The sequence below is a fragment of the Myotis nattereri genome (genome assembly GCF_964212035.1).
Source record: "Myotis nattereri genome assembly, chromosome: 5".
In the NCBI taxonomy this organism is placed as follows: domain Eukaryota; kingdom Metazoa; phylum Chordata; class Mammalia; order Chiroptera; family Vespertilionidae; genus Myotis; species Myotis nattereri.
The window spans coordinates 26,409,766-26,436,696 of NC_138080.1; the positions used below are offsets into that span (position 1 = coordinate 26,409,766).

A 26,931-nucleotide genomic window follows, 5' to 3' on the forward strand; every position below is an offset into this window, starting at 1 on the left:
TGCTGGGTGTCTGTTTGCATGCCTGGAAGCATTTGAGGGCATACTTCCTCCCATGTGCAATGCAGGACATGTAGGTCACCCTGCCTGGCATTGTGGCTCAGGTGCCCCTGCATACATGTGTGCACGTGTGTCCCGTGTGCCTCTCAGTGCAGATTAGATGGGGTGGGGTTGGGTGCTGCAGCCTGTGGGCCTGTGACTGAGTGAACGGGGCGTGAGCCTGCACACAGTGTGTGATTGTGGACATACACGTGTGTGAGGGGCATGCATACGTGTGTGAAAGGATACGATATACATGTGTGTGTGTTTCTGTGTACACTGAGCGACTGTGTACACATGCATGCATTACTCAGCTCTGTGTGCATTGCTGCTGAGTAAACGGACATTGTGCATATGCACACGAGTGCATGTATGTGCTGTGCTTACCAGGACCATGAAGTCACATAAACCCATGCATGTATGTGTTTACATTGAGTGTGCACGTGGTCAAGGGACATGTTGCATGACGGGCTTCACATGTCCGCCCGAGGCTGCGATCACCCAGTGCTTGTCATGATGGCATGCAGTCACGGGTGCAACTATGATAAACAGGTGTCCGCGTGGACAAACATGCTTATATGTGTGGATCCTATAGGTGCACTCATACATGTCTGTGATCCTTGTGTGATCGTGTGTGTGTGTGTGTGTGTGTGTGAGAGAGAGAATGAAAGGCTTGTGAATAAATGGTGGCAGACATCTTTCTAGGTCTGTGATTGGGTTCCTTTGTGTGTTTGTGTCATGTGTTTGCACCGTAACTCCTTTCTGCTCCCCCTCACCTGATTGATTTTCCAGGGGAAGGCCGGGCAGCCAGGACTGGAAGGAGAGCGGGGACTGCCTGTAAGAAATGGAGAGCCTACCCCACCCCACAGGGTCTTGGGGGGCAGGGCTGGAAGGAGAGACTAGGAGAGGGGAATTGGGGAGGTCAAGAGTGGGCAAGGAAGAGGATTTGGGTTATGTCGGTGTCCCTGGTGGGACAAGAGGGATGGGACCCAGAGGACTTGATCTCATCTCCTAGGCCCCCCACCCTCTCACTTCTAATCGTTGCTTCTTTTCTACTCAGGGCTCCCGTGGAGAGAGGGGGCAACCGGGTTCCACAGGGCCACTCGGCCCCAAGGTATGGGATGGGTGGGCGATCAGGCTCCCCAGGCAGACCCTCTGCCCAGGCTCCCCAGTCCCTCCCAGGCCCTCCCAGTTGAGTTTGTTCTGCGGCCTGAATCTCATTCACTCTGTCCTAGGGCGATGTGGGCCAGGACGGGGCCCCTGGAATCCCTGGAGAAAAGGTGAGTGTGTGAGTGTGTGTGTGAGTGTGTGTGAGTGTGTGTGTGTGGGGAGTGTGTGTGTGGGAGTGTTTCTGGGGAGGAGACAAATCCAGGAGGTAGGGAGACATTATAATGTTGCAGGAGACCAGAGAAAAACCAAGGGACACTTTAGAGAAAAGGAGTGACACTGTTTATTTACACTGGCGGACTCAGGGAATAACTTTCCAAATCTGAGTAAAGTAACATGCAGGGGGCTTCTCTTTTATATCTTTCTGGGGTCTTTGTCCCGCAAATATGGATTATGCTTCCGGTCCTTTTCATGGGCTTTGCAAGAAGGCCCCCAGGTGTTGGGGGTCTCCAGGCCATATCTGATGGTCTGGCCTGGCGCCAGCGTTAATAGCCCTCCCTCTGGGGCAGTGCACTGTCCACAGTTTTATGGCCTCTGTAACAGGTTCTGCAAGACCAGTTTCTGGGAAAGAGGTAGTGAATTATAGGTTATCAAGAATGTACACTGGGCTGGCTGGCATGGATTCAGATTGCTAGCCACCCCCCCCACCCCCCTCCAAATATCAGGGTTACATTGGAATTAGCCTTTTAGCCTCCTCATTAACGCAGTGGAAAGAGCACAGCCTCTGAGGTCAGAGCCATGAGTTCAAGTCCTACCTTGGCCACTTACCTCCGTGTGACCTTGGGCAGATCACTGAACCTCTCTGGGCCTCAGCGTCCCCCTCTGCACGATGGGACTAACCACGGTCCCTACCCCACGGGCTGCAGCGGTGAATGAAATGACTCTGTGTCGGGCCCTGTGCCCGGCGTGCAGAAGGTGCTCAGTGTGTGCTAGCTCTTGTCATGATGTGGAGCTGAGGACAGCCAGGCAAGGGGGTGAGTAATGACTTCTGTTCTATTTCAGGGCCTCCCAGGCCTACAAGGGCCCCCTGGATTCTCTGGGCCGAAGGGCCCCCCTGTAAGTGAACTCACCCCGGTGAGGGTGGGCGGGAGCTGGGGCCCGGATAGGCTCCTTATTTGTGCCTCGACTCTCTCCCGCCTTGTCCTTCAGGGCCCCCAGGGGAAAGACGGGCGACCTGGGCACCCTGGACAGAGAGGAGAATTGGTAAGTGACCATTTGACCTCTGACCCCATTGGGCTTTCCGTTTCTCTCCCCCGCCCCCCACCCCCATGTGACAGCTCCTTTTAATGTTTCTTCCCAGGGCTTTCAAGGTCAAACAGGCCCACCTGGTCCAGCCGGCGTCGTGGGTCCTCAGGTCAGAGTGGACCCCACAAGTTTCCCCAGTGTTGTACCAGTTGGGGGATATTTTGGGGGGGGAAGTGGATCTCAGACAGACCCCCCACCCCAGACTACCTCCGTTCAAGATGCGCCTTCTTCCTCTCCAGGGAAAGATAGGAGAAGCAGGGCCTCTGGGCGAGAGGGGCCCGCCCGGCCCTCCCGGCCCTCCTGGTGAACAAGGTCTCCCTGGACTGGAGGGCAGAGAGGGGGCCAAGGTGAGACCCTGCCTGTGGGAGACCTGGCAGAGGGGCCCCAAAGGCCCCTCAATGGCCCTATCGAGGGCTCAGAACTAGCCCCACAGGGGAGGGCAGGCTCACAGACTGGGGGCGACAACCCTCTCGAAGCCTGACCTTCCTCCTCCGCACTCCTGCAGGGGGACCTGGGGCCGCTGGGTCCCCTTGGGAAGGAAGGCCCACCTGGACCGCAGGGCTTCCCTGGCCCCCAAGGAGCCCCAGGGGACCCTGTGAGTATCCTTTGGAGCCCTCTTGTGTGTGCTGGGTCCTGAAGCAGAGAAGGAAGTGGGGGGCTCAGGGCAGGGACATGGTGTGGCATCGTGGGGGGGGGGGGACGACTGTGAAAATAAAGGCATGACAGCAGGAGGGACCTGGAGGAGACCGCGCCCTCCCCCAAACCTCAGTGCCTGGAAGGAGGTGGGAACTATGAGCCCCCCAAAGTGAAGACAGGACCTGGGGGGTACCTGGGGGGGGTGTCTTTTGACTGTGAATCATCTCCTCCTCCAGGGACCTACTGGTTTGAAGGGTGACAAGGGCCCCCCGGGTCCCACCGGTGCCAATGTAAGTGCAGCCCCATCTGCTGGGTAGGGAGCAGGGGGGAGGAACTTGGGGTGTCTGGGAAGCTGGGAGCTGTCATGATGAAGTCCACTGTGTTTGGAGTCAGACAGGCCTGGGCCACATCCAACTCTGTCACTCACTGCCGAGCAGTCATGTCACTCTGAGCCTCAGTGCCCTCATCTGTAACATAGCCCATCCCATAGGTTATCGCGTAACTCAACCAGATGACCGCCCTGACACATGCTCACTGTGTGCCAGACAAGAACACGTAAAACCTCCCTTTTAGCCCTGGCTGGGTTGGCTCAGTGGGCAGAGCGTTGGCCTGCGAACTGAAGGGTCCTCGGTTCGATTCCAGTCAAGGGCATATACCTGGGTTGCAGGCTCGATCCCCAGTGGGGGGCATGCAGGAGGCAGCCCATCGGTGATTCTCTCTCATCATTGATGTTTCTATCTCTCTCTCCCTCTCCCTTCCTCTCTGAAATCAATCATATATATATATATATACATATATATATATAACAAAAAGCAAAACGAAACCCTCCTTTCTGCTGGAGGTTACGTTCTAGTTGGGGAGAGGAGAAATGAGCAATGACGAATGTCCCAAAACAAAGCAGCAGAGACCGAGGGGGGGGGGGGGAGAGCATTTGAGACAGGCTGGTCAGGGAAGGCCTCCTGAGAAGGAGAATTTGAGTTGAGACTGAGCAGGTAAGGAAGGAGCCCTGTGGAGGTGCAGAGAAAAGCATTCCGGGCGGAGGGGCAGCATGTGCAAAGGCCCTGAGGCTGGGCCGTGCCTGGTTTATTGGAGGAAACAGCATGGAGACCCTGTGGCTGGAGGGGAGTGATAGAGGGTGAAAGTAGGAGGACGTGAGGGCAGGGAGGGGTCAGGGGCAGGTTGTGCAGGACCTGGCGGGCTGCCAGGAGGACTTCTCTTTTTTTTCTGTCTGAGGAGGAAGCCCTGAGGGCTGTGGTTAGAGGAGGCACTTGCCCTGACTTAAGTGTTCACAACGTCCTCTGCCTGCTTTTTGGGGAACAGATAGGATAAATGCTGGTAATCCCTTAAACTCAGTGCTTGGCAGCTTGAAAAACCTCCAGAAAGGAGAAATTGTTATTTTTATTTTTCCTGACCCCTCACCCCTGTTTCCAGGGCTCCCCTGGGGAGCGTGGGCCTGTGGGCCCCGCAGGAGGCATTGGGCTTCCTGGCCAAAGTGGAGGCCAAGGCCCTGTTGGCCCTGCAGGCGAGAAGGGGTCCCCGGTAAGTGCTCTGCCCACCCCATTCCACATACCAGGACCCCGTTCCTGCCCTAGCCCTGACGTCCCTCCTCTACTCCCACATCAGGGCGAACGTGGTCCCCCTGGCCCCACCGGCCAAGATGGGACCCCAGGGCCCCTGGGGCTTCCAGGGCCCCCAGGAGCTGCCGGGCCTTCAGGCGAGGAAGGGGACAAGGTGAGAGTTCATGGAGAGGGAGGGGCTGGAGAAGGGGGGGGCTGAGGGGCAGGGGTCCTTCCTCATCCTGTTTCCTCTGCAGGGAGAAGTGGGTACCCCTGGTCACAAGGGGAGCAAAGGCGATAAGGGGGATGCGGTAAGTGGGGGCCCCACTTGGCGGTGAGTCCTCAGGGAGGGGAGAGGGGTGTGGAGATGGGCCAGGTAGGGGGACGGAGGGGAGGCCGTGGAGCTTCCTCCCTCCCTGAGCCCCATCCTGACACCTGCGAGTCACAGAAGCAAGTACCTGAAATGAAGAGGCCAACAGAGCCGCTGGGGCCCGGAGGACGGGGAGGGCGCCGGGGCAGCTGCTCTCGCCTCTGCCTTTCCTTGGTGGCATGTCATTCTCTCTGGCTGTGACGCTGCATGGCTCTGAGACATCCCTTTGGCACTTCAGCCTCAGCTGCCAGAATCAGTCCCTGGTGCTGGTGGGATGTCTGGGGAACAGCCTGATGGGTCGAGCTTAGGACAGATGTCCGTGTCTGATCCCATCAGCTCGTGGCTAGGAAGACAGGGTTGGGGTGTGCGGCTAGGAAGACAGGGTGGGGGTGTGCGGCTAGGAAGACAGGGTTGGGGTGTGCGGCTAGGAAGACAGGGTGGGGGTGTGCGGCTAGGAAGACAGGGTGGGGGTGTGCGGCTAGGAAGACAGGGTGGGGGTGTGCGGCTAGGAAGACAGGGTGGGGGTGTGCGCGCAGCTGTGGCTTCCTGCTGGGGGCAGTGGGCAGGGGACAATGACTGACATCTCTAGTGCCAACCTCCAATCTTGAACTTAAGGGATTTTCAACTCTGTTTCCTCCTCCAGGGTCCACCTGGACCAACAGGGATACGGGGTCCTGTGGGACACCCAGGCTCCCCGGTAGGTGCTCCTGGCTTTGCGACCACCCCCTGGATCCCCGATGGGAAGGGACAGTGTCCTACACCTGGACTCGGGCCCAGACTCAATTCCAACCCTAATCTACTCCTCCCTGCTGGCAACCAGTATGAACTCACCCCAGAACCTGACTCAATCCAGAACCTCAGCCCAAATCTCAACCCTACTTGAGACCTTAACCTCAATCCCAACTCAAACCTTGTCTTCAAATAAATGCCTCATTAGCCAAACCCTGACCCAGTCCTACCCAAACCCCAACCCCAACCCACCCTGCAATGCTGACCTCAAACCTGAGTTCAAACTTTGAATCTGGCCTTGGCCTCAACTCCAAACCCAGCCCTAAATTCCATCTCAACCCCATTGGAACCCTGCTCTTGATCTTTACCTTCATCTGAACCTGACTCAAAACTTTGACTCAACCCTTGAACTCATTCCCAAACTCTGACCCTGAACCCACACCCCTACCCCTAACTCCAAACCTGACCTTGACCCTCCCCACAGTTAATCCCAACCCTGATTCCAACCATCAACCTCAATCCTGACTTTGACCCTGAGCCTATTTCCAACCATTGACCTGGACCCCAACTTTGCCGGCCCTCTTCTTCTCCCAGGGAGCAGACGGGGCTCAGGGACGCCGGGGACCCCCAGGCCTCTTTGGGCAGAAAGGAGATGATGGAGTGAGAGGCTTCGTGGGGGTGATTGGCCCCCCTGGCCTGCAGGTGAGTGTCTGAGTTTGGGGGTGTGGCCTCTGGTTCCCCACACCCTTTGCCCCAATCTTGCTTCTTTGTTCCACAGGGACTGCCAGGCCCTCCTGGAGAAAAGGGGGAGGTTGGAGACGTGGGGTCCATGGTATGGATAATGGGGGGAAGGGTGGAAGGGGGAGGGTAGTGGCAGGGTGAGGGTGACCATTAGATTGATGTTGGGATTATCACAAGACACATTGTCACTTTAAGGGTCATGGGAGTCACAAGCATCAAGGGTGGTGCTTGTGGTTACTAGAGCCTTTGAGGGGGGGCATGGGGTCACTTGATGCTATTCTGACTGTCCCACAGGGTCCCCATGGAGCTCCAGGTCCTCGGGGTCCCCATGGCCCTAGTGGACCAGAGGTGAGGACTCTGGGGCTGGGGGAAGGGCATCGGAGGGGGGGACATCTGTTTCCAAGAAGTGGAGGTTGGGGTCCCAGGCTCACTTCTATCCCTTGTTGTCCCTTTAGGGCTCTCCAGGGCTGCGTGGAGGAGTCGGCCAGCCCGGTGCTGTGGGGGAGAAGGTGAGAGAGAGAGGACAGTGGACTACACAGGGTTGGGGAGGCACAGCCATTTCTGATTGGGGGTGCTGTCCCGGGGAGCCTTTCCCTGTCTTCCAACATTGAACCCTCACTTTGCCTCCCGTAGGGTGAGCCAGGGGAGGCTGGAGACCCAGGGCTGCCAGGAGCCCCAGGCATCCCAGTGAGTGACTATTTTCTGAGCCCCTGCACCCATCCCAAGAAACCCCTGGTTGCTGGGTATCTCAGGCCACCTTGCCCTCTGGGGAGTCCTAACTCACCCACTGACCCATGTCGGCACCCGGGCTACCTTGATGATAGAGCCTTGGAGGTGCAGTGCTGCATACAGGCTGTACACTGCACAAGGGTGTGGGGCCGAGGGGTAGGTGGGGGCCCGGGTCTGACATAAGCCCTGGCTTCGGGATGAGCTTCCCACAGGGGACCCCTTTTCTAATTCACTGAAGGGTGGCATATGGGCTAGAGACCAACCTTGCCCATGACCTCTAGGCAACTGTTCTATCCTGACCCCTGACTCCTGTAAGTCCTAGATCCCCTTGACTTCCCACCCTTGGGAAGTCTAGGCTACTCTGACCCCTGACCCCAAGAAAATCCCAGACCACCCGATTCCTAAATCCAGGCATACGAACCTTGACCCCTGGAGAGTCCAGGCTCTTCTGACTTCTGTTTCTGCAAAGGGGCCCAAGGGAGAAGTTGGTGAAAAGGGGGACACAGGCCCATCTGGGGCGGCAGGACCCCCAGGCAAGAAGGGCCCCCCTGGAGAAGATGGAGCCAAAGGGAACGTGGTGAGTCCTGGGGGAGGAGAAGGGGGAGCTGGGGGAGGGGCACTCGTGTTTACTCCAACCGGCTCTGCAACCTCCAGCCAGGCGTCCTGTCCTCCAGGGTGCAGATTCTATGAGCAACCAGAACGTGGCTGAATGAATGGTTCAATGGTTGATTGAATGAATGAATCAGCATGAAAATACAGTGGTTATATGTCATTGGGGGGTGACACTTGCTTCCGCATGGAATCATTCTAACCATGCTGGGAATGGCAAGGTCGAGCTTGGCGCTGATGTGGGATTTGTCGTCAGGGAGAGGTTGAGACCCTCCTGCCACAGCGTCGCGGGGGGTGGGGGGGGTGGGGGGACGGGGGGGGGTGGAGGGACGGGGGGGCGGGGAGGCACTCAGTGGCAGGGCAGTGAGGAGCTTCAGAGTCAGGGGGACCTCCATTTGGATCTCTCCACCCCACCCCCTGCTGTGTCCCTCTGGGTCAGTTCCACTTGTGCGTCCTGAGCTGGGAGGCTGCTGGGAGGATGAAGTGAGATGATGCATGTCAGGTTCTTAGCTCAGCACCTGCCCCCATTAACCACTGGAATGTTCTCTCTACTGGGGCGGAAATGTTGTGTTTTGTTCACCATGCATCCCCAGCAACCAGAACTGTGCCCGGCACCATTTATCTGTTAAATGAATGGATGAATGAATGAATGTGCAATAATTCTGAGATGTGATTACTCATCATTCTGTGTTCCAGGGCCCCAGAGGGCTCCCAGGAGATCTAGGACCCCCTGGAGACCCTGGAGTTTCGGTGGGTGTGAGCCTTCCTGTCCCCATCAAATTCCCTATTTCTCACCCCCACTCACCCCCACAGGTTCCCACTCACCCCAACTTACTCCCATAAGCCCCCACTCACACCCACAGACCTGGTGTCCTCGTGTCCCCACCCCCTGGACCTAGACAAGGTCACTGGAACAAATAATCTTCATTATCCTCCCAGCCTCACCCCACATTCTCATGTGCCCCATGAGCCCTCCCAACGCTGTTCCCTCCCTCCCACCACAGGGTCTAGATGGTCCCCCAGGGGAGAAGGGAGACCCTGGTGATGTTGGAGGACCGGTGAGTGAGGGAACAGGATGTGATGCTGGGAGAAGGGGCTGGGCTGGAGAGTAGGCGCATTGGGTGGCCAGAGGAGTGCGTTACTGCGGTACCCAGGGCCCTGTAGGTGTGCCTGCTTTGCCTCTCTGGGGCCTCACCATGAATGTGAGACGCTTGAGGGAGGAAGCAGGAGATGGCTGGTGCTGGGTGATGTTTGGGTAAGGCTGGCTTTGGGTCAAAGGTATCCTGAAATGTAGTCATGCTCAACCAATGCTAGCGAATTCTATCCTGGTGTTATAACCTCCACAGGGTCCGCCTGGCGCTTCTGGGGAGCCCGGCCCCCCAGGGTCCCCTGGAAAGAGGGTGAGTGATGACCTGGCTCCTGGCTGCCCTGGCCCTAACCTTATCCCACTCACCCCCACAGGCCCCCACTCACCTCCTCAGCCCCCCCACTCACCCCCACCAGCCCCCTACCCCCACAGGCCCCCACTCACTCACACAACCTCCCACTCATCCTTAAAGGACCCCCTCTAACGGTCTCTCCCTTCTCAGGGTCCTCCTGGCCGCCTGGGTCCAGAAGGCAGAGAAGGGGAGAAAGGGGCCAAGGTGAGTGGTCCCTGCCCTGACCCCTCAGCCAGCAGTTGGGCCATCAGAATGGGGAGGGGCCCGGTGACTGCCACAGGTGCCCCAGTTCCCTCCCCCTCCCTGAAGATTCTTGGTTAGCGGTCAGGAGGCAGGTGCACCCTGACTCTCTGCCCCCTCTCTTGCCCCATCTATTTTAGGGGGAGCCAGGTCCTGATGGGCCCGTAGGGAGGACAGGCCCTGTGGGGGCTCGAGGGCCCCCTGGACATGCTGGGCCCGAGGGTCTTCGCGGGATCCCTGGCCCTGTGGTGAGTGGGGCGGGAACAGGGGTGGGGAGGGGGTGGGACCAGACCCCCCTGTGTGCGCACACTTTTAATTTCTCATCACAATCGGGAGGGGCTGGCCCTGGGTGGGGGAGAGCGTCCACACCGGGTTCTGACAGGGAGCAGTTCCCCATGTTCTGTTTCATCCCAGGGTGAACCAGGCCTCCTGGGACCTCCTGGACAGACAGGCCCTCCTGGTCCCCTGGTAAGAGACTTCTGTGTCCCTAAGGCTCTGGCATAAGAACTGCTCAGTGACCATCGAATGACCGTGGGTGCTGATGGCCCCTCACTGACTATCTGCAGGTCTCCCCTGACCATGCATACGATCTATCCTGACCACGTACCTTGGTGGTCTACACTGACCACAGTGCCCCTCCATCTCTACAGGCCAGCATGACCATCAGTCTTGATAGTCTACACTGGCCACCACGGGGTCAGGATCTCCACCACTGAGCACCCATATTGGCCATCCTCCAGCCAAACCCTTCATTACCCCTTGTCACCCCTCCTCCCTCTTGACCAGCCCCATGAGCACATCCCTGGTAATTCCCTGTGAAGTCTGGGAAATTTCCCATTTGACCACCCGCCATCATCCGCATAAAATCTTAAGATTTTATGTTTGAGTCTCAGCAACTGATTCTCCTTCCCCCTGCAGGGGCCCTCTGGCCTCCCAGGGCTGAAGGGAGATGCTGGCCTCAAGGGGGAAAAGGTAAGAATACCTCCTTCCATTATCCCCCTCCCTCATTTACCTCCATTCCCATGGGGTCTCCTCTGTTCCCCAAATGCATTGCCCCAAGGCTCTAGGAGAAAACCTCCCCGCACCCCCTTTTCTCCCTCCCCACACGCCTCCTGTGTCCTCCAGGGCCACATCGGATTGATTGGCCTCATTGGCGCCCCTGGGGAGGCTGGTGAGAAAGGGGATCAGGGGCTGCCAGGCGTGCAGGGCCCTCCTGGCCCCAAGGGAGAACCGGTGAGTGTATGTCCTGCCCCAAGTGGGAAGAATGTGTTCGAAGGAGGGGGCGGGACAGTTGGGGGCATAGGTGGGCTTGTCTGTAGACTGTGGGGGTGAGGGAAGCCTGGGTCTGGAATGCTAGGGGTTGTGTCTGGGGAAAATGGGGGCCTATCTGGGAGCTTGGAGGCTGAGGCTGTGTCTTGAGGGAACTGGAGGCTGTTCTGGGTCACGGAGATGAATCCTGTCAGTGATGACCCTGCTGTCCTTTCTCCAGGGTCTCCCGGGCCCCAGTGGCTCCCTGGGCCCCCCTGGGCCCCCAGGCGTGGCAGTGAGTATGAAGGGTCGGTGAGGTGGGGTCACCATGGTGAGCCGCCAGGACTCCATCTCTCTGTCTCTCCCCCACAGGGCCCTCTGGGACAGAAGGGCTCAAAGGGGGGGCCGGTAAGTACTCCCTCTCCCCGGGCTCCCCTATTTCAGTTCTCCACCCCTCCAGCGCACCGGAACCCTCAATTCCTTTGCATTCATTCATTTGTCTAGTCATTCAGTCACACATTCAACACCTACCATGGTACTTCATCAAATCTAAGATGCCATCAGCTGTAAGATACACCCTTATTTTATAAACGGCTATAGACGAAAACAATTCTGCCAAAGAACTGTGACCTGCCAGAGAGGTTAAGATGCTGATTTCAGAGTCGTTAAAACATGGAAGGAAAATGCGTGCTTTATTCTTGGTGCTGGAAGTTGCATGTCCCTGCCCTAGGGCTGTGTGTGTGTGTGTGTGTCTGTGATTGTGTGTGTCTCTGTGTGTGTGTCTCTGTGTGTGTGTCTATGTGCGTGTCTCTGTGTGTCTCTCTGTGTGTGTGTCTCTGTGTGTCTCTGTGCGTGTCTGTCTGTGTCTGTGTGTGTCTCTGTGTGTCTGTGTGTGTCTCTCTGTGTGTCTGTGTGTGTGTCTCTCTGTGTGTGTGTGTCTGTGTGTCTCTCTGTGTGTCTGTGTGTGTGTCTGTGTGTGTGTGTCTATGTGCGTGTCTCTGTGTGTCTCTCTGTGTGTGTGTCTCTGTGTGTGTGTGTGTCTGTCTGTGTGTCTGTGTGTGTCTGTGTGTGTCTCTGTGTGTGTGTGTCTCTGTGTGTGTGTGTCTCTTTGTGTGTGTCTGTGTGTCTGTGTGTCTGTGTGTGTGTGCGCGCATACATACATGTGTTGGCAGGAAGGGGTCTCCATAGACAGAGTTTACTCCCAAGTGGTTTCTCCCTACAGGGATCTCTGGGCCCCCGTGGAGACACTGGCCCTCCAGGCCCCCCGGGTCCCCCGGTAAGTTCCCCAGGGATGAGGGTTGGAGTGTACCCACTGGTTCTCCCAGTGCTCAGAATGAGGTGGGGCACCCAGGTGTTCAGGGGAGGCAGGGCACCCACCAGATGTTCAGGGGAGGCAGGGCACCCGCCAGATGTTCAGGGAGGCAGGGCACCCGCCAGATGTTCAGGGGAGGCAGGGCACCCGCCAGATGTCCAGGGAGGCAGGGCACCTACCAGATGTTCAGGGGAGGCAGGGCACCCACCAGATGTTCAGGGGAGGCAGGGCACCCGCCAGATGTTCAGGGAGGCAGGGCACCCGCCAGATGTTCAGGGAGGCAGGGCACCCGCCAGATGTTCAGGGAGGCAGGGCACCCGCCAGATGTTCAGGGGAGGCAGGGCACCCGCCAGATGTCCAGGGAGGCAGGGCACCTACCAGATGTTCAGGGGAGGCAGGGCACCCACCAGATGTTCAGGGGAGGCAGGGCATCCACCAGAAGTTCAGGGGAGGCAGAGCACCCGCCAGATGTTCAGGAGGCAGATGCTCTGAAAGCTGAAGACGGATCTGGCTGTGTGTGGAGAGATCAGGGGGTAACCATGGAACACCGACTGCGTCTTCTCTCCAATCCATCCTCCCTCCCTGTCTCTCTCCCCAACTCTTCTGTCTCTCCTGGCCTTTCTCTGTCTTTGTCTCAAATACTTCTCTCTCTCTCTCTCTCTCTCTCTCTCTCTCTCTCTCTCTCTCTCTCTCTCTCTCTCTCCTGTACTTCTATCTCTCCCAACTCTGCGTTCTCTGTCTTGTCCCGCCTGTGGGTCTCTGTCTCCACCTCCCCCTGTCCCTGTTCTGCCTGACTCTCCTCTGACTCTCCCTCACCTTTCTCCTCTCTCCCGCCCTTGTCTCTCTGCCTCCGCGTCCCTCCCTGTCTCTCCCGCCCTGGTCTCTGCTCTCCCTCCCCACCTCTGCTCAGGGTCCGCCCGCGGAGCTGCACGGGCTGCGCCGGCGCCGCCGCTCGGTCCCCGGCCCGCGGGTGCTGGAGGCCCCGGAGGGCGGCCTGGAGGAGGTGCTGGCCTCTCTCACGTCGCTGAGCTTGGAGCTGGAGCAGCTGCGGCGCCCGCCCGGCACTGCCCAGCGCCCGGGGCTCGTGTGCGGCGAGCTACACCGCAACCACCCGCACCTGCCGGATGGTGAGGTCCTGCCCGGCCGGCGGGCGGGGAGCGTGGGGCCGCCCTCCCCCGCCCCTCACCCGCCCCCGGCTCTGCGCAGGGGAATACTGGATCGACCCCAACCAGGGCTGCGCGCGGGACGCTCTCAGGGTCTTCTGCAACTTCACGGCGGGAGGAGAGACCTGCCTCTACCCCGACAAGAAGTTTGAGACCGTGAGTGCCTCTGGGGGCGACGGTGGGCGGAGGAACGGGGACCGGGTCCCGCCCCATCCTCCCGCCACCGGGAAGGGCTGCTCCGCCTCCCGCCCCCGCACAGGCTTCGTCAGGGAGCGTAGCCTTCCCGCAACCCACGTTTATGGAGCATCTAGTGTGCCACGTGCTGGGGCTGCAACGGAGGACAAACTCCCTCCCCCCCCCCCCCCCCCCACACACACACACATCCCCCGCTTGTACGGAGCTTGCCCAGACCGTGCCAGGCCCGTTCTAGTAACTTAGATGCATTCACTCACTGAGCCCAACCACCAGCTGTGTTAGTTCTGTCTTCATCCTCCAGACAGGGAAACCGAGGCACAGAGAGGTGACCAGATTACCCATGACAGTCTGCCCCCAGAGCCCCAGCCCTTAACCACCAGGCTACTGCCTCCTCTGACCTGCTATCTTAAGGCCCCGTGGGCTCACTGTCCTCCAGGCTGCAGGCTGAGAGGTGAGGTCAGCTGGTCCCCCAGAATCCTGGGCTCCTCCCTCAGGCAGCTCTGAGCCAACCGCCTCTCACACCGAGCACCAGGCTTAGAAGAGGGCGAGCAGCACCAGCCCTGGACCACCTGGCTTGGAATCGGAGCCTGTCACCTCAGTGTTTTAATCTGTAAAATGGGCATAAGCAAGCACCAACCCCACAGGGTGGCTGTGCAATCGCAGTACCGATGCCCGTATTAGGAAATACTCATTAAACACTGGCTTCGCGCTAATATCTCTACTGCAGGTAAAACACGCAGCCAGCATAGGACCTGCAAAAGTGCATAGTAATGTTCTTCTGATGTATTATTATTTTTAACTGGTCAGAGTCCTGGGTTAGCGGCACTCAGACCTCCTAGGTACAGGGGCTGGAATGCAGGACTTGATCTCTACACAGTTGCTGACATCCCAGGCCTGATCCCACACCAGCTCACCTTCCTCCTGCTCAGACAGAAGCTGGAGAGGGAGTGAGGAAGGTTCTAGGTTTGGGTTCCCCAGACTGTGGACAAGTCATTTATTGGGGGGGGGGGTGATCCCAGGAGGCAGCAGGAGGGGACAGGGGGATGCGAGAGGAATGGAGAGAGGCAGCTGGTATTGTTAATATGTCACCAGTGAGCACCCAAGGTTCGGTTCCGCTGAGGACTTCTGGGAAACAGGGTAGAGGCACCTGGAAGCTGGCCCACCTGGGCAGAGGGGAAGCTGGGGCATTAGCCACCACCTCATCACCTCTTGTCAGCCATCAGTTGAGGGCTGCCTCAGAGCGCGGGGTCCCCTCCCCTTGGGCCTTGCCCTGTGCACCAGCCAAGCCCACTCCCATGGCCAGACAACGGCCCGTCAGTCCCAGATACAACCTGCAGCCTTCATGGATGGGAGGTAGATGCAGAAAGGACATGGTGGGCGCCTGCTACTGACCCTCCCGCCCTTTCCCAGGTGAAGCTGGCTTCCTGGTCCAAGGAGAAGCCGGGAAGCTGGTACAGCACATTCCGTCGAGGGAAGAAGGTGAGTTGCCGAAGGCGAGGGGGCAGATGGCATGAAAAGTGCGGGAACCAGCGTGCGGTGTTGGGAGAGGGGCTACGAGGGGTGAGAGGAACAGGACAGACGTGCCTTGTTGGTGAGCTGTAGGCTGGGGAGGGAGGGGGGTGGGGCAGCATCAGATGTGTGGTGGGGGAAGCAAGGGGCTTGGTGGAAACCAGAGTCAGTGCTGGAAGGACCTGAGGCTCCCTGGGCGAAGTCACAGCTCAGCTGAGACCAAAAGAGTGAGCTGGGTTAGCAAGTTCAGGGGGACAAGGAAAAGTGTTGCAAGCAAGGGAACAGCATGTGCAAAGGCCCAGAGTCAAGAGAGGGCCTGGTGAATTTAAAGAAGGAAAAGCCACGTGCTCTGCTTTAGGGAGTGCAAGGGGGAATGTGGTTAGAGGAGAGGCTGGGAGGTGGGTGGAGGCGAGGCCCATCTCCCCAGAAAGAGCTGGGGCCGTAGGGAGCCATGGGGCATGTTTAAGTGAGGGAGGGGCCCAGATCACATCTCTGTGTTAGAGAAATGCCTCTGGGGCTGCTGGTGCTGGTTGTTGAGACTGGAGCCTGGGAGACCAGGAAGAGACGGATGTGCTGATCCAGGAGAGTGAGGAGAGGATCCAGGCTGGGGCTGGTGCTATGGGGATAGAGAGGAGAGCGTGACTTGGAACAAAAGCAAAGAGGGCAAGCTAATAGGACCTTGTCCTTGATGAGCTGCAGGGGCGGGAGGAGACAGGCCTGCCCAGGTTCCTGATTGGGGAATAGGATGTCTGATGAGGCGCCGAGGTACGTAAGGGAGAAGACCAGGTTTAAGGGGCGAGGGATCTGGGGTTCAGTTTGGGACTCCTTTATGTAATGTATATTTATATACTAAGCACTGGGAACATGGCAGCAAATTAAACACAGTTCTTGACTTCATGAAGTTGATATTCTCCTGGGAATATAACCAAGGAAACAGACGGTCCAAGGAAACAAATAAAGCTGTGGTATAATGTAAGTCGGTTTCTTGGTTTGGATTCCTCTCAGATCTAGGAGGCGATTCCAGAAAATATCAGTCGGGGGATGTGGAAATAAGACAGGAAAGAGAAGGAAGTCGAAGGCTGCATTATGGAGCTCATTGTCTCAAGCCAGTGACATATGCATAATATACTTTATTTAACCCAACATATCCAGAATATTGGCAGAGCAATATGAAGATCGTGGAGGCATTTTACATTTTTTTTTTAAATAGAAGTTTTACCTTCACAGGACATTGTAACCTGGAAGCTAAATTTCATTGGAAATGCTCCATCTATACTTACATTTCATAAAACCTGCAGCTGCGAAAGTAGACCCCCATAGTCAGTTTGTTCCAAGCCTAAGCTTTCCGATAACTGGGTGGAGGCTAAGTTAAGAGTCACGAATTTAAGTGAAGAATTTGAATTAAATAATTAAGTTAAAAATTAAAATTAAACAAACACAGTTAAAAAATAGTTTCTCAGTCTGTCACATTTTTCTTTTTGGTTAATGCTCTCAACTGAAGATATTTCTTCCATTGCTTTTCAGAGACAGTGGGAGGGAGAGAAGGAGGGGGAGAAAGAGAGAGAGAGAAACATCGATGTGAGAGAGACACATGGACCGGGTGCCTTCTGCACAGGCCTCCACCACCTGCTCCTTGACTGGGGGGCGGGGAGCGAACCTGCAACCCGGGTACATGCCCTTGACCAGGAATCCAACCCGAGACCCTTCAGGGCATGGGCCCCTGCTCTAACCCCTGAGCCACGGGCCAGGGCTCACCAGCCACATTTTCAGCGCTCAGTAGCCGCCATGCCCAGGGGCTCACCGGAGAGCGAAGAGTGGCCGGATGGCGGGGCGCAGGGGGCGCCCTCACCGGCTGCCCTGTCCCACCCCAGTTCTCCTATGTGGACGCCGACGGGTCCCCGGTGAACGTGGTGCAGCTGACCTTCCTGAAGCTGCTGAGCGCCCGCGCCCGCCAGAGCTTTGCCTACTCCTGCCAGAACGCGGCTGCCTGGCTGGATGAGGCCGCCGGCGACCACGGCCGCGCCCTTCGCTTCCTGGGGACCAACGGACAGGAGCTGTCCTTCAACCAGACGGCAGCAGCCACCGTCACTGTCCCTTATGACGGCTGCCGGGTAAGGGGGAGGGGCAGGGCTGGCCGGGCAGGGAGGGGCGTCGCTCCCCGCCCCCCTGACTCCCCGTCTGTGTCTTCCCCCGCCAGCTCCGCAAGGGACAGACCCAAACCCTCCTGGAGTTCAGCTCTTCCCGCGCGGGCTTTCTGCCCCTGTGGGACGTGGCGGCCACCGATTTCGGCCAGACCAACCAGAAGTTCGGGTTTGAGCTGGGGCCCGTCTGCTTCAGCAGCTGAGCGCCTGGGGCGCGGGCGGGGCCGCGAGGGAGCCCCAGCTGGGGCGCACTTGGTGCTGAGGCTTTGAAGCCGCCATAATTATCGTCTCCTGTGCCTGTGACCAGAGGGAAGTCTGCTCGTCATGGTCAGACCATGTCCCTTCTCCACTCCCGGGGCTGCGGGCTGGACTCCCCTGGCCCAGGAGTCCAGCCTCTCCCCCCGATCCCCCCCGCCCCCGCTGGAGTGATGCAGTCTTTCTCCCCTCCCTGCCCATTCCACCCACCACTCCCACCCGGGTCCCCCACGCACGAACTTCTAATTCAGAGCTGAGTGCCCCCACCCCTGTCTTTCCCTTCTCAGGCAGTGCCCCAACACCCTTTGGTGCTACCCTTGCCCCTAGTTAAGCACTGGACGTCTCCTGATCCCAGGCTGGGCCCCTCCCCTCATTCCTCTTGTCAGGTGGGTTCAGAGAGAAGGAACTGAAGTCAGACCACAGAGGGAAGGGAGACTAGCCTGGACTGAGCTGTGTATCCCTTTGGCTGCCTCAGCCCAGCTCTGAATGCAGGCCCCCTCATATCTCACCAAGCCAGATGGCTGGGGGACCAAGATGCGGGGTGAATCAGGATCCTAATGGTGCTGTCCTATTTATACCGGGATCTGTATTAAAAGGGAAAATCCCCTCTGTTATGTATTTAATCTGCTTCCTCCTCACAGAAGGCTGGGATATGATGAGAGAGATTCTAGCATGACCCCCTCCCCACACCTCCCCAGGGCATCATTGGCTTCTCAAGTCTGAGAATAAACCACTGAACTGTGTCCCTGTCTGTGTCCTTCATCTGGTGCTGCCCGCATCTTTCTTAGGGTCTGTCTGTGGTGTCACCTGAGGTATTGCCATCACCTATCTTAATCGTGTTGTTTGGTGGAGGTGGTTTGAGGGGGTGGGGGAACCCAATTCTAATGGGACTCACTGGAGGTGGTGGGCCTGTTTATTAACTCAGGAAAAGTTGAAAATAGCTAGATCTCTAAGAGAGTAGATCTTAACTTTTCTCACCACAAAAAAAAATAAAGAATAATTATGTGATGTAATGCAGGTGTTAGTGAATCTTTTTGCAATATATATATGCGGATCAACACACTGTCCCCTTAGACTTACATCTTTTATGTTATATATGTCAATTATATCTCAGTAAAGCTGGGAAAAATGTGAACCCATTAGGAAGGCATCAAACTTGAAAAAAGAGCCCTGACCTGTTTGGCTCAGTGGATAGAGCGTCGGCCTGCAGACTCAAGGGTCCCAGGTTCGATTCCAGTCAAGGACATGTACCATGGTTGCGGGCACATCCCAAGTGGGGAGTGTGCAGGAGGCAACTGATCGATGTTTCTCTCTCCTCGATGTTTCTCTCTATCCCTCTCCCTTCCTCTCTGTAAAAAGTCAATAAAACATATAAAAAGAAAAAAGAAAGAAAAGAGGAGAGGGCGGGAGGGAAGGAGAGAAGGGAGGAAGGAATGGAGGGAGAAAGGAAGGAAGGAAGGAAGAAAGGAAGAAAGGAAGAAAGAAGGGAAGAAAGGAAGAAAGAAGGGAAGAAAGGAAGATCTCCATGTTAATCTTGATTAGTCCTGGAGACACTGGCTTGAGCTGAGGGGATACATGGAGAGATGACATGGGATGTGGTTTTGATTTGAAATGAAAGGACTAGATGTCAAAGGTCTGGGTAGCAAGTCAGGATGAGTTGGAGGTGAAGAGAAATGAATTAGGAGTTGAGCCTTGAAGTGAGTTTGGGGCTGGAATTTAGGGGTTGAAAATGGGTTGAGGATGAGTTGAACTGGAGGTTGGTTTGGAGTGAGTTGAATGAGGCTGGGGTTGTGACGATATTTGTTGAGGTGGAGGATGGACAATGAGTGGATTGAGTTCAGGGTTTGGAGTTGGATTAAATTGAATTAGGGTTGCTTTGAGATGTAGGATGAACCGAGTAGAGGTAAGTAGCAGTTGCTATGGGTAGGGAGTGGGAATTGTCAGTTTGATAAGTCAAGCTGGAATCAGTTAAGATGAGAGTTGAGTCTGAGGTGGCTTGAATTGGGGATTAGATGTTGGGTTGAGTTTTTCATTTATTAAGATGTAATTCAATACCACATAATTCACTCATTTGAAGTATACAATTAATGGTTTTTAGTACATTCACAGACGGGTGAAACCATCACCACGATCGATTTTAGAACATTTTCCTCACCTCAGAAAGAAATCCTGTATCCATTAGCAGCCACTCTCATTTCCTCCAAACCTCTCAGCAGTAGGCAACCACTAATCTTCCTGTCTCTATGGACTAGCCTATGTTGGACATGCCATGTAAATGGCATCTTACACTCTGTGGCCCTTTGTGTCTGGCTTCTTTCATTTAGCATCATTGTTTTAAGGCTCATGCTGCAGTATGCATCAATACTTCATTCCTTTTGTTGTTGAACTAGAGGCCCTGTGCATGAATTCGTGCATCGGTGGGATACCTTGTCCTGGCCAGCAGTTGGGGCCAATTGGGGCTGGCCAACTGGGGGGGAGGGACCGCGGGAGGTTGGCCGGCCACGGGAGGTTGGCTGTGAGAGTGCACTGACCACCAGGGGCAGCTCCTGCGTTGAGCAGTTGATTGGTCGTTCATTCACTTAGGCTTTTATATATATAGACAGTATTTCATTTTGTCTACCCATTCACCAGGTAATGGAGATTGTTGAATTGAGGTAGGAGTGATGGAGAGCATGTGTGTTGAATTGGGTCAGGTGAGGTTGGGTGGGTAGAGGTTGTAGGTTGGGGGGAGTGCTTTCCCCAAACCCGGAGCTTACCCTACTTCTCCTGACACCGGATCCACTAAGGTCACCTGAGTAATTGTCTTGGATTCCCTTATGCAATAAATGTCATGAAGAATCTTACTGCCTTGAAGAGTGTTGATGTCCCAAGGTTGATTGATGAGTTCACTCATCACACACTCATTTGTTTCATTCTATTGAGTGTTTACTCAGTGCCAAGCACTGTTCCAGATGCTAGGGACAGATGTAGTTGCTGCCCTCAGAATATTACTCCTGAAGGAGATGATAATTCTATATAAACTAGTAACCTGGTGCACGAAATTTGTGCACATTAAAAGGGAATTAATTAGCGGAAATATTTTAATATTGCTATTTGCCCTTTCTCTATAATAGAAGTGTAAGAGATGAAAGGAAATTAGTAAAATGTATGTGAAAATAATATATAAATGTATTATTTATATATTAAATAATAAATAAATAAACAGTAACAGAAGGATATAACAACAGAGGCATGATACAAAACGACAAAAACATGATATGAAAAAAACAAAAGCATGATATAAAAACAACAGTGATGCAAACAATGACTGATAAAGTGATTAAACTTATTCTAATATCTCCCTGTACACCACATTAAGAGTGAAAACACTTTCAGAGTGCTTGACTAATTTCCCTTGTGCTGAAGTATTTAGAACTTTAACTTCAACGTCACATGCTCTTTGAACTCGAGAGAAAGCAACCTATAACTGACCATGTACGAAAACAGGTTCAGGTAGGAATATGCCTACTCTGTCTAGAGTTTGTCCTTGTGATTTATTAATAGTCATCACAAATGCTGTCATCACGGGAAACTGTCATTGAATCAATTTAAATTGGAGGCCAGTGTCAGATGGGGACAAATCAATTCTTGGAATCAGAACAACCTCTCCCTCTGCAGATCCTGTTAATACTTCAGCTTCGATAATGTTAGGTCATAATCTTTTGATAATAAATCTGATACCATTACAAAGACCCCATTTACTATTAAGATTTCTCAATAGCATGATGATTGCATCCACTTTCAATTTTAATTTATGGCACGGCATTCCCAAAGGAGTAATACTATTAAGAAATTCGATGGGAAAATTTTCCTTTTCAGCCTCATCTGTGAAATCAACGGAATCATCACTCAAATATGTGTGAAAATCTCCATCGAGTATATCCAAAATTTCTTCATTGAATTTCTGAACGTGCTCATTTTTTGGACAAAGAATTGCACGTTTAGATATATTTTTAATATTATCTATAGATATAGTATTTCCAAAGGTAGCTTCAATAATAGATCCATTACAAATCATTTCACAGGGGATTTCAATAATATCCATTCCTAAATGAAAACTGCTATCAAGTTTGCCATCTCCAAGTTTTACTAACTATTCACTATAAGCAGAATCCTCTGATCTCATATTTGTTTTAAGAGACAACTTTCTGAAACATCCCCAAACATTACAGTACTTTAAACTCGTCTGTACTATGGCTGATCCCATAGCATGTGGTACAATACTGAAACATTGTCGAAAATCCCCTCCAAGAAGGAGAACTTTCCCACCAAATACAACACTCAAATTCATAATTTCTCTTAGTAATCTGTCTATGGTGTTTATAGCACTACCAGATGCCATGGTGCATTCATCAATAATGAGAAGTTGGGCCTTTTTAATAGTTTTAGCCACTTCACTGTTTATATCAAGTCTAGAAATTGAAGTTTCATTTAATCGAGTTGGTCATTTATATTGGGAATGAAAGGTGCTTCCACCAAGAAGTAAATTTGCAGCAATTCCTGTAGACGCTGTGGGTAAAACAGTACCACCATGACCTCTAATATAATGTATTAAAACTTTATTGTGGGGAGCCGCTACAGTGTTTTGGACAGGTTCAAGCCTTGGACTGATGAGAGGGCATGGTCCTCTCATGGCCACGTGCAAGCCCCAGCTTGGAGGGCAGGGCCCTCCCAGCACAATTATAGCCAACAGCTATAGTTGTAAGCTTGAATCTATGGTCCAAACACGTGGCCCCACGTGCCTGAGTGATGTAGGCTTGATAGAGTTCAGATGCATGTAGTTGAGTAGGATTGAAACCCAGGAGAATGTTTGTAAACATCTTGGTCACGCCCTTACTTTGCCTCGTGGCATCTGCTATAAAATAAAGACACAGCTGTGGGCGTGGTTGCTGTCTCTCAGAGAAGCAGCGTCCCACCGAGACCCAGCTTTCATTCTCTTGTCTGTCTTTTCTAAGCCTTTCAGCCACCCCCACTCAGGTTCACCCTTGGCCGTGCTGGCACGGCACACTTTATAAAGATATGCCTCCGCGCTCGAGGGCGGGTTTCTGCCTCAAACCTTGCCCTTACCTGAAACAGCTCCTGGAAATAGCTCGGGGAGGGTGCAGCCATTTCCAAGACAACCCCTGCAGGACTGACTTCCTTCTGGTTGGTCGAGCCTCGGGTCGTGGTGTTATACCCAGGGTTTTTATTATATAGGATGTGATTTCAAGTAGTGGTGGTGGTGAAGGAAAATCAAACAGGTTGCATGGCTAGATAGTGATGGGGTGGGCAGTTAGAGAGGCTTCATTGAGGAGGTGACGTTTGAGCGGAGGCATGAAGGATGTGAGGGCAGAGTCATGTAGAGTCTTAAGGGGTCTTGAGGAAGTACTCCACACACATTGAAGAACCCAGAAACCCTCAAATACCAATGAGGGGTCTGGAAGGGATGCTGTTTCTCCTGATTTGTTGCTTTTGCTGATTTCCTCACCCTGTGTTTTCTTCTATGAACCCAAATGTAGACCTGGACCTGCTTTCCTTCAGTTTCTCTCCCAACATCTTTATCTCTTTACCTCAAGAATGTATATGGCAACACCGATGCTGTGAGCTATTTCCTCTTCCTGGGCACACCTGAGGACACATCTCCCAGCTTCCCTTGCAGTTAGATTTGGGCTGTGTGACTGAGTCTGGGCTAATGTGGGTGTGGGTAGTCATAAAACCTCTTACATCAGAGGTCCTCAAACTTTTTAAACAGAGGGCCAGTTCACTGTCCCTCAGACCGTTGGAGGGCCGGACTATAGTTTTAAAAAAAAAACTATGAGCAAATTCCTATGCATACTGCACATATCTTATTTTGAAGTAAAAAACCAAAACGAGAACAAATACAATATTTGTATTTGCATGTGGCCCGCAGGCCGTAGTTTGAGGACCCCTGTCCTACATAGTTCTCCGTAGTCCTCCATGATCTTCTCCCCATTCCATGGTGACTCCATGGTGACTTTGGAGATCCCATATGTAGGATGGAGGTATCAGATACAAAACTAAAAAGGGGCCTGGTTCCCTGAGTTACTGCTTGGAGGAATGCTACCAAGGAGACCTCCATCAGATATGACCAAGAAATAACTTGCTTTAAGTCCTTGATAATATTATTATTTTTTTAATCCTCACCCGAGGATATGTTTTTCATTGATTCTGGAGAGGAAGGGAGAAGGAGAAAAAGAGAAACATCTATGTGAGAGAGAAACATCGATTGTACGCCCCAACCAGGATCAAACCTGACAACTGGATATGTGCCCTGACCAGGAATTGAACCCAAGACCCTTTTGGTACAAGGGAAGATGCATTAACCAACTGAGCCACACCGGCCAGAGCTAAGCCTTTGAGATTTTTAAGGGTTGCTTGTTATAGCAGCTAACATTAATTATCCTAATACAGTGAATGCATCTAACATTTACTGAAGGTCAGCATGTGAACATGGGTGTGAACCAGGAGGAATCATTGCAGGACAATCAACAAGGTAAAATTTAATATGGAATATCCTTATCCTCAAAACTGCCCACCATTGTGAATTTGCCACTGGACGTGTGCTCTCCCCAGGTCTGGATTTCCTGCCCTTCTGCTGCCCTCTCTCATCTCTCCCTCCCTGACATCTCTCCCTGCCTACCCTCCTCATCCCCTTCCTCTAAGGCTGTCTACACTCAGATCAAATTTATCTCACTTTCTTAAGAAGAACCATTCACTCAACCCTTCTTATAGACCATATCCTCACGCACACATGATCCATGATTAGTTCAACTGACATTGTTAATAATGATAATGATAATGCTAATGACTGAGCATGTACATGCCAAACACTGTTCATCAAATGTTTTCCCTGGATGAATGTATTTGTTCCTCTTCGCAACTTTAATGGAAGTTGCTATTACTATCCCCATTTTGCAGATGAGAAAACTGAAGAACAAAGAGGTGGAGAAATTTTGCTAAAAAAAACCCCTGTCATCGCTTTTGATAGAATTTTTTCCTATCATTTACAAAATGACATCTGCCCTGGCCAGGTGGTCAGTTGGTTAGAGCGTTGTCCCGTACATCAAAAGGTTGCATTTGATTTCTGGTCAGAATACATCCCTAGTTCGTCAGGGTGTGTATGGGTCCATGTTTCTCTCTCTCTCTTTCTCTCTCTCTAAAGTAATATCAATAAACATATCCTCAGGTGAGGATGAAAAATACATATCTATACTAATAAAAGTCTATGTGGTCGTCACACCCTCACGCTGTGATGCCCTCACACCATAACAATCTATCACCAGGAGGCTGCATGCACAGCGGGTGTGCATGGGTGGGCAGGGCTGTGTGTGCGCAGAGCCGCAGAGGCTGAGCCGCTTCCACGTGGCGAGGCCGGGGGTCCCAGCAGCTCCATGTGGAGCCGCAGAGGCAGGTCCTGGAGGCTCTGCCTCCACGCGGTGAGGCCAGGGGTCCCCAGGCTGGGATCCCCTGGCTCCAGCCTACCTCTTTGGGGCAATCCATTGAGGAGCCCTGGATGGGTGGGCAGGGCCTACCTCTTTGGGGAGATCAATCAGGGGCTCCCGCACTGTGAGAGGGCACAGGCCAGGCTGAGGAACTCCCCTTGCCCCAAGTGCACGAATTTCGTGCACCAGCCTCTAGTATTTATATATATTAATATACATCCAATACACCGCCCAGGGTTTGAATACAGATCAGCTGGCATTAGCTTTGATAATTCCAATCTCACCCTGGTGCAGGTATTTTGGAGGGAGGAACAATTAATAGTGTAATAAGAACTCTTTAATTAGCTAAAAGCTCGTTAAAGAACTAAGAAAGCCGGTGCTGCTACATTAAAGGGTAATTGACAAAGGTGTAAGGAGGGACTTCTGAACCTCCCAGGCTCAGCTCCCTCAGCTCTGTGTACTTACTCAGCAGCCATGCCAGCACCCTGCGCTGCTGGGAAAGCCCCCAGCTGATTTGCATATTCAGCAGCCACAATTAATCACTTCCAGAGCAATTACACCCCCTTGTTCCGAGCACGGAGCTGGGTGAGGCAGCCAGTTTGGAGGCATCTTCAGCTTTATACAGACATGGTTGGGGAGGTGGGGGTGGAGTAGCAGATTTTACATATATACACACAGACCAAGAGCCCAGGGAATCAGACCCTCATCTCATCCCTCACTTCCCCCCCTCCCCTGCCACAGCTGCAGGCCACATCCAGGACCCACAGGCAGCCTCCCAGGGGGCAGGCCCTGTTATACACACCCCTACACCCTCAGCCAGATCAGACACGTTGACACAAATAGCAGGCCACACACACAGCGGCACACACCCATTTGTGCCTGGACACACATCCAGAGCCCTCTCATACACATACACACAAACAACTGTGTTCACAAACTCGCACCCAGAGATGGAGCCACACCTGCAGGGAGACGCCCGTTGTCACACACAGAGACACGCTAGGAACGCAGAGGGACGCAGCCCTGCACAGAGACGTCCACCAACACATAAGCTACAGACCCAGGGAAACTCCGTCATGACCACCTCCGAGATCCCCGCCCCGTCTCCACACGTTCATTCAGTCGTTCATTCAACAAAGATTTACTGGGCACCTACTATGTGCCAGGGGCTGTTCTAGGCTCAGGGGATCCAGCAGTGAACAAAACAAAGATGCCTGTCCTGGTGAAATGGACACCCCAGTGGGGCTGATAGGCAGTACGCAAATACAGATAGGAGACGTCGGGTGGCACCGTGGGGAAAAAGAAGGCAGTGAGGCAGGCCGAAAGCCTCCTCCAGGGAGGCATCCTTGAAGCAGCGGCTCCTTCAGAGGGAGGGAGGGAGCCAGTGACGTCTCGCACAGCCACGCGCAGGCACGGGCCATGTAGCTTCACCAGGGCCCTGTCCCCACCAGGGCAGGTGCCTGGCCTGGTGTCCTGAGTGGCCCCTACACCAGAGCTTCCTTTTGAGAGGTTGGGCCTGAGCCTTGCAGGTGACAGTGGAGGCAGGGGAAGCTGAGCCGACCAGAGACCACACTGACCGTGAGGCTGCCCTATTCTGCCTCGGTGCTGCTCTCTCCTCCTTTATACACCGCCCCCCCCCCGCCCCTCCCCGCTTGGTCTATTTCTTATTTATTTAATTTTTGTGGTAAAAAAAACCCCACATATAACATAACGTTTGCCATCTTAACTGTTGTTAAGTGTTCAGTTCAGTGGTGGTAGGTTTTCATATTGCTATTCAACAGCTCTCTAGAACTTTTTTATCTTGCAAAACTGAGCCTCTGTCCCCGTGAAACAGTAACTCCCCCTCCACCCCCTCTCCTCCAGCTCCAGGCACTCACCATTCTACTTTCTGTTTCTGTGGATTTGACTTTGGGGGCCTCCTATAAACAGAATTATACAGGATTTGTCTTTTTGTGACTGGCTTAGTTCACGCAGCACACTGTCCTCAAGGGGCACCCACTTTGTAGCTGGTGTCAGAATCTCCCTCCCTTTAAGGCTGAATACTCTCCCTCCCACAGACCGACCACACTGGTTTATCTCACCCATCGATGGGCACGCGGGTTGCTGCCAGTTCTTGGCTACTGTGAGTAA

General features: G+C 53.8%; 1 protein-coding gene across 1 annotated transcript in view; it reads left to right on the plus strand.

Moving 5' to 3' along the window:
- Positions 1–18,063, plus strand: part of COL5A3 (collagen type V alpha 3 chain) — a gene marked incomplete at its 5' end in the record, with an annotated part of 36,675 nt that extends 18,612 nt beyond the window's left edge. Inside the window, 35 exons of the mRNA XM_081091080.1 lie at positions 829–873; positions 1,097–1,150; positions 1,272–1,316; positions 2,206–2,259; positions 2,353–2,406; positions 2,504–2,557; positions 2,688–2,795; positions 2,954–3,043; positions 3,321–3,374; positions 4,516–4,623; positions 4,708–4,815; positions 4,898–4,951; positions 5,654–5,707; positions 6,334–6,441; positions 6,518–6,571; positions 6,775–6,828; positions 6,936–6,989; positions 7,114–7,167; positions 7,679–7,786; positions 8,515–8,568; positions 8,823–8,876; positions 9,165–9,218; positions 9,408–9,461; positions 9,638–9,745; positions 9,912–9,965; positions 10,416–10,469; positions 10,623–10,730; positions 10,987–11,040; positions 11,118–11,153; positions 11,968–12,021; positions 12,968–13,184; positions 13,264–13,376; positions 14,826–14,894; positions 16,796–17,035; positions 17,122–18,063. Coding sequence (XP_080947206.1) covers positions 829–873; positions 1,097–1,150; positions 1,272–1,316; positions 2,206–2,259; positions 2,353–2,406; positions 2,504–2,557; positions 2,688–2,795; positions 2,954–3,043; positions 3,321–3,374; positions 4,516–4,623; positions 4,708–4,815; positions 4,898–4,951; positions 5,654–5,707; positions 6,334–6,441; positions 6,518–6,571; positions 6,775–6,828; positions 6,936–6,989; positions 7,114–7,167; positions 7,679–7,786; positions 8,515–8,568; positions 8,823–8,876; positions 9,165–9,218; positions 9,408–9,461; positions 9,638–9,745; positions 9,912–9,965; positions 10,416–10,469; positions 10,623–10,730; positions 10,987–11,040; positions 11,118–11,153; positions 11,968–12,021; positions 12,968–13,184; positions 13,264–13,376; positions 14,826–14,894; positions 16,796–17,035; positions 17,122–17,268 — 2,784 coding nt within the window. The 3' untranslated portion in view covers positions 17,269–18,063. The remainder of the gene's footprint in view (positions 1–828; positions 874–1,096; positions 1,151–1,271; positions 1,317–2,205; positions 2,260–2,352; positions 2,407–2,503; positions 2,558–2,687; positions 2,796–2,953; positions 3,044–3,320; positions 3,375–4,515; positions 4,624–4,707; positions 4,816–4,897; positions 4,952–5,653; positions 5,708–6,333; positions 6,442–6,517; positions 6,572–6,774; positions 6,829–6,935; positions 6,990–7,113; positions 7,168–7,678; positions 7,787–8,514; positions 8,569–8,822; positions 8,877–9,164; positions 9,219–9,407; positions 9,462–9,637; positions 9,746–9,911; positions 9,966–10,415; positions 10,470–10,622; positions 10,731–10,986; positions 11,041–11,117; positions 11,154–11,967; positions 12,022–12,967; positions 13,185–13,263; positions 13,377–14,825; positions 14,895–16,795; positions 17,036–17,121) is intronic.
- Between the last annotated feature and the right edge of the window lie 8,868 nt (positions 18,064–26,931).